The sequence below is a fragment of the Nestor notabilis genome, unplaced genomic scaffold (assembly GCF_000696875.1).
Source record: "Nestor notabilis isolate BGI_N333 unplaced genomic scaffold, ASM69687v1 scaffold29285, whole genome shotgun sequence".
NCBI classification, from domain to species: domain Eukaryota; kingdom Metazoa; phylum Chordata; class Aves; order Psittaciformes; family Psittacidae; genus Nestor; species Nestor notabilis.
This window is the reverse complement of record NW_009930307.1, coordinates 1-6,372: the sequence shown is the minus strand read 5'-3', so window position 1 is coordinate 6,372 and position 6,372 is coordinate 1. Positions and strand designations below refer to the sequence as shown.

Here is a 6,372-nt window from a genome sequence, read left to right as displayed (position 1 = left end):
AGTTCCAAGCCATTCCCCTTGGCCTGTCCCTCCATCCCTTGTCCAAATTCCCTCTCCAGGTCTCCTGGAGCCCCTTTAGGCACTGGAGCTGCTCTGAGGTGTCCCCTTCAGGAGCCTTCTCTTCTCCAGGCTGCTTAACTGCAACAGAATTAGGATGAACTTTTGAGCCTGACCTGGTGACAAGAGGACTCTCTCAGTAAGGGCTTCACCAACCCCTGCCCAAGGTCCGACCCTGCCCAACTCACAGTGCTTGGTGTGCAAAGGTGAGTTGTAGCTGCAGTTTAACCACCTCCATTTCAGTTGAAAACCCAAACAAGTAGATCAATACAACTCTGGGAAAGCTGCAGAAACTCCATTTTTGTATTAGTTTTCAAAGCTCTGAAGAAACAAGTTTCCAGGCTCTTTGCCCAGAGCTCTTTCCTTCTTGTGGACGCAGCCCGTCTCTCCAGTGCTGCAGATGGGGCTGCTCTTGGCCCCCTGCACACTCCCCTGTAAGCACCCCAAGATGCCAGCAGAGCCCCTGCTCCTGCCCGGCTCCAGCAGGCACCAAGCAGGCTGGTGGCAGTGCAGAGGGACAGCCACCCCCCGCTCCCCGGGGTCACAGCCCGGCCAGCGGTGCCCACAGTTCCCCATGGGCCCAGACCCCTGCGGCCGGAGCACAGCCCCCAGGGGAGCCCTGCGGCCCATACTCATCTCCTTCCGCAGCTGAGGCTACAGCTCGCTAAGCAGATCCCGTTACTGGCAGTTAGAAATAGCACAGCGGATGGCCCGTGGCACCGGGCCTGGAATGGGTCTGGGAGCAGAGAGGCAGAGGGGAGCAGATGGCACGGGCAGGAACAGCACCACAGCCCTGATCTGCGTGTCTCCAAACGCAGCCGCAGCAGTCACAAGGCAAAGGTACAAGTGCTTTTGGAACAGGCAGATCTCGACACCCCGCACAGGGGCACCCAAACATGCAGTGCAGGCTATTTCAGACTTGTTCTCCTGCTTTGCATTAGCGTGCAGAGACGCTGACTCCCAGTGTTTGAAGGAAGAGTGAGAAACAGTAATTAAGTTGGATGCTTGGTTTGAGTTGACTGAACCATCCAGAAACCAGGCCAAGAAACATCTGAAGCATCCATCTTCAGGCTGAAACGCTCCACATGAACAGGAAGGTGTTTGTAAAAACTGAGCTACCACAGCAAACACACCACTGTAAAGCCCAACACCGTTTGTGCCCCTGGTAGAGCAGAAGAGAAGAGGTAAAAGGAAAAAGCAGAGTGATTTATGTTGCTTCATAAGCTGCTGGCAAGCAGCACTGGCTACATGCACATACAGAGCCCTGAACGACTTTGGAGGTGAAGTCATAACCCAGCGTTCCAAATTTCACGTTAGAGCTTACTATATATAGCAAGTATGCAATAAGCTTTGGGTTTACTGTACATAGTAGCAGTGTGCTTTTTGTGATGAAAGCCTAAAGGAACTGGTACAGAGGCTCTATCAAGCTATAAGCAGCAAAATTAAAACCTTCCAATGGTTCCACAGCTTGCGAGTAGAAGGGATAAAGAAAGGGAGGAAGAATAAAGGATTTTCCAGGCTGCAAAAGCAAATGCATGCACAGATTGCAGGCTTGCTTCATGCAGGGAGGCGCACGAGAATCTACAAGCAGATTTGACAGAAAGTGTTAGTGCACGACGGGGCTGTGGCAGGGAGACGTGGTGAGGAGCCACACAGGGATCACGGAACACAACCAGAGACCCAGCCTTGCGGTGCTGCAGGGTTTGCTCAGCCCGCTGAGCGCCTCATCCCTGCCCAGACCAGCACCCTCAGCAGCGCGCAGCACCGGCAGCATGCAGCTCTCAGCATCACACGTGAGCTCAGGCTACAGGCGGCAGCAGAGAATGCGCAGGGGGCATTCTGGTCCTGGCACTGCTCTAACCAGTCCATCTGAGTTCCAGGCCACTGCTCTGCCTGCTGCTCCTCCAGCGGCCGTGTTTTACCAGTCACTCAATGACAGGGTTTTAATAAAGCATTTTCTGTGCAAAAAACTATAAGGACAAACTATTAAAACCATACAATGGGTTACAGCAGCCATGTGCATGCCTGCTCTGAGAAACCACATTAACAGGTACAAGGCCTCAAAGCTTCTAGACATGTAGCCCAAGTGACACAATGCTCCTGGGACCCGGGAATTGCAAGCATTAGTGAAAACTGAAGCTGCATCCTTCAGGAAAGAACAGCTGATAAGCAACTGAAGGGAACATTTCAGTTCTACTTAGGGAAATTCAATCCTCCTGAATGGAGAGAATTCGGTACTGGGCAGGTCTCTGAAACAGCGAGTTGATGTGCAACTGATGTACCAGAACACTGGACATGCTGGTCTTACCAGGAACCCATGTACCTGTGGCACATGCAACACAGGAAGTTGTTTTGTTCTGCTCTTCTAGTTCTGAACAACCGCAGTTGTTTCTCCAACTACCACGTCACCTCCAGCCAGACAGCCTGGTGGCAGCTCCCCTCAGACACTCGTAAAGCAGAACATCATCTCTGGAAAGCCAGCTGAAGGAGGCCACTGAAATGGTGTCATGTGTTAAATGTGCCTATGTACCCATAGAGACAGCAGAGGTTTGGCTGAAGAGTACGTAGGGAAGGAAGAGTCTGGTCTAATCCAGGCCATCCCAGCATTTTCTTCTTGTCATTCTCAACGTGTTCTTCTTTCCCCCACTTTACAAACCTGCTCCACCCCTTCTCTGTACCCATAGCTCAGATACCCACTGTGCCAGGTCTCCTCCAGAGCAGTTGCTGCTTCTCCTTCTTGAGGTCCTGCCCTATGGCCTTCCACCCTGCGTCTCGTGCCCAGCTCTCACCATCAGCAGCACATCTGCACTGGTCCTACTGGTAAGAACAGGCAGTGTTGTCCTTAGGCTAATGTGTCACTGGGCAAACATCCTCCCATTTCAACTTCAGGTCTGGACTCTGAGCTCCTCTTGGCCTTTCCTGCTCCACATGGACTGATTGGCATGGCCAATCTGACTGCTCTGGAGCACGAGCTGCTGCTCCCCCCTGCCCCTGTTCTCCGCAGAGGCCACCAGATGTGGCACACCAGCCCAGCAGAGCTCAGGACAGCAGAGTGCCATCAGTAACAGCGACAGTGACCTCTCTGCTTCCCACACTGCAGGTACAAACACAGCCAAGACAGTTCAGGAGAAGGATGGGGCTTTGCTGCTCCTTTAAATAGAGCACTGTTCATACAGGAGTGATAGATTTTGACCATGATTCTCCCACTGGCAAGGACAGCACATTCTGGGCATCAGGTTTATTTATACTCTGGATCTAGCTAATAGGAATTTGGGTGCAATCCAAATGCTCTTGATATAATGAAGTCTTTAGCCAGAGTTAAGCTGCGCTCTAAGGGGCAAGATTAAGGATGAAGTTTAAATGCTGCTTCTGCAGTTACATTTTTACTTGCTCGAGTGTCCAGCTTTGCAGACACCCTGAGCACACAGGATGAACATATCACACTTCTAACCAGGCTTGCTGAGGTGGAGCAGTAACTCAAGCAAGGCAAGCCCTTCATCACACTCAAGCAAGTGGTGAAGTCCCATGACAGAAGGTACAAAAAAAGTCCTTTTCCCCTCCAGGATTACATGAGCACTGACCATGACAGTCCCACTGCTTAAAGAACAGTCTACAACAGGAGTAGTGCTGGCTTGGGTACACGCAGCCCTTCAAGCATGAAAAAGAACAGAAAAATTTAGGGGACAACATAATGAACCCCCTACATAAAAAGCAAGAGCTTTGAGAACAAGACTCCTCCTAATGATTAGTTATGGTTTATAACTAATCCTCCCCTAAAACTCCCCTCATTTAGCAGTATCACAGACGAGGTCTTGTCCAGACAGTGCTGGCTGGAAGGTTGTGAAATGAATCCAGATCTGATTCAAGCTGCTGGATTTCCTGCGTGGAGTCCGAGGACAGTGCAGTAGAGGCAGCACCGGCTGAGTCTCCAGATGGTGCTTCTATTCCCACTCACACCACATCCTGTGTGTTTAGGTACCAAATTTTCACCCTGGGCAAAGTTTTGACTGTTTGATGAGAGGGAGTCCCATCCCCCTCCATGCGTGCAGCAAACGTGGAGGCATTACAAAGAATCAGCTCCCACGTCTGCGTGTCCTTAAACGAAGAGGTGAAGCCCAGAAGGATTTAATTTGATGATCCAGGCCATTCCCCAGCAACGCAGCAACACTTCAGGCACAAAACCTCAAGTGCTCTGAGAAATACTGAGTAACTGTTCCTAGTTAAGGACAGGTTCTGGTATAACCATTTTGAAGAGCCATAAAGAAAGTGTCTTCATAAGAAATCTGCATTACAGAATCATGTAAAGTTTTGTGTTGAAGGGACCTTAAAGCTCACGCAGTTCCAGCCCCCCATCACGGGCAGGGACACCTTCCACTAGAGCAGGTTGCTCCAAGCCCCTGTGTCCAACCTGGCCTTGAACACTGCCAGGGATGGGGCAGCCACAGCTTCTCTGGGCACCCTGTGCCAGCGCCTCAGCACCCTCACGGGGAAGAGCTTCTGTCTAACCTGAACTTCCTCTGTTTCAGTTTACACCCATCACCCCTTGTTCTATCGCTACATATTGTCATATTGGAGGGTCAGAGAAACTACAGTGGAGCAAAGGGCCTCCAACGGCCCTCAACTGCTATGGGTAACTGGTGGCCACCAGTACCTAGGGATGATAAATGTAATCTCGGTTCCAAGAAGAGCTGTAGTTCTTTGAACCAAAAGATACTTCAAAGAAATCTAAAGTCTAGCATCTCTTTGCCCTCCAGGCACACAGGATTAGTTCTGATGTGTACAAAATACCCTCAATACCTGCCACATCCCAACTGTAAATGGCACTGATACATCACTACAGCTTTACTAGCTCTTTGATGCTTGCTTCCTCACGTGTCAACTGCTTTGTATGACCTCTGGGTTCCAATTCCCATGGTTCCCCCCAAAGGTTTGGAACTAAAGCTTCTTACCCCTCTGAAATCACCAGCACCAACCAACAGCCGGGCATTTAACAACTGTCAGCCTCGGGGTTTATGGAAAAGCAAATGCAAACAAACAGTGGAATGTAGATTAAAACAGGAGGAGGTTTTCCATGGGGAGCATTAGCGCAGAAGCACTCACCTGATACTGGAGGCAAAGTTATGTCTCAAACTGTGTTAAGAGATCTCTGATTTCTGGAGTCAGATGCTCCACTGCCTTGGCAGCCTCCGTGATAGCTTTCCGATACATCCCTTTCTTCTTGCGGTTAAACCTCAGTTTGAAAAACTCCGAGAAAGGAGAGAGTTTTGAGACAGATAAGAACGAAGTCGTTGGGGAACCAAACCACGACACTTTAGCTTCTCGCCAGGAAGGCTCCCCGTTCTCCTTCTGGCTGAGGTTTATGTCAAGAACACGCGCTGGCCACCACGGAAACCCATGAATCTTACCCCAAACTATATCCCCCACCGAAACAGTTCTTCCATCCTCTGTGACGCACCTGGACACGCTCTGGGTGTGCAGCCGGACCGTCAGCGGCGGCACCATTTTACGCTCATCTTTTGAAGATGAGGAGACGGACGCATCATCACCAGGCAGAAAGTCACACATCTCTGGCGATGTTACCTCTGAACTGGAAGACTTGGACTCATCCAGACTGTCATTACTACATACTGATAAGCTAGAAGAGTCTGCTTTTCTTTTACGATAATTCATAAGGAAAGCCAAGTTATCGTGTCCATCTTTCCCTTGGGGAAACCTTTTAAAGTCCTCATCTTCACCTGAACTCCCTGAAGACACCTCAGCTAAACTTCTGTCTGTGGATTCGTCATTGTAGAAGGCTCCAGGGTTGGAGTCCCTGCTGTTCTGAAGGACATTGATTTCATCGATAAGTTCTGCCTTGTAGATTGAAACACTCTGACCATCATTGATGCGATGGGGCTTGAGCCGGATCTTTGGGGGTGGGACATCTGCGCTGGAATGCACTGGCCTCGTGAGCTTCAGCTTTGGAATGGAAGCAAGCTGGCTGCCTGCTGACTTGTCCAGGAAACATTTGGTTTCTCGACACCGTTCGGAGTCCCTGGTCTCCTCTTGGTCCTCCCCTCCGTTCTGCACCATTCGCTCTGCACAGAAGGGTTTCACCGAGCCGTGCACCCGGGAAGGGATTTTGACAACCTCGCCCTTCCCCTGTGGAGTGCTGTAGGATATTTTGATGACGGGCGTTCGATGCACGAGCTCCCCAGAGAACTTGTCATCCTCTCTCTTCTCCCTCTTGTTCCTTTTCTCCATGTAGTCGGCGTCACCGTGCTTCTTCTGCTCCTTGTCCTGGATGCTCAGCTTCCTCCTGGTTTTCACGGTCTG

General features: G+C 50.5%; 1 protein-coding gene across 1 annotated transcript in view; it reads right to left on the bottom strand.

Annotated features, from left to right (window-relative positions):
• The window catches only part of PWWP2B (PWWP domain containing 2B), a 10,522-nt gene extending 4,222 nt beyond the window's left edge, over nucleotides 1–6,300 (bottom strand). Inside the window, exon 1 of the mRNA XM_010015341.1 lies at nucleotides 5,158–6,300. Within this exon, the coding sequence (XP_010013643.1) occupies nucleotides 5,176–6,300 (1,125 nt within the window). The 3' untranslated portion in view covers nucleotides 5,158–5,175. The remainder of the gene's footprint in view (nucleotides 1–5,157) is intronic.
• Nucleotides 6,301–6,372: the final 72 nt, after the last annotated feature.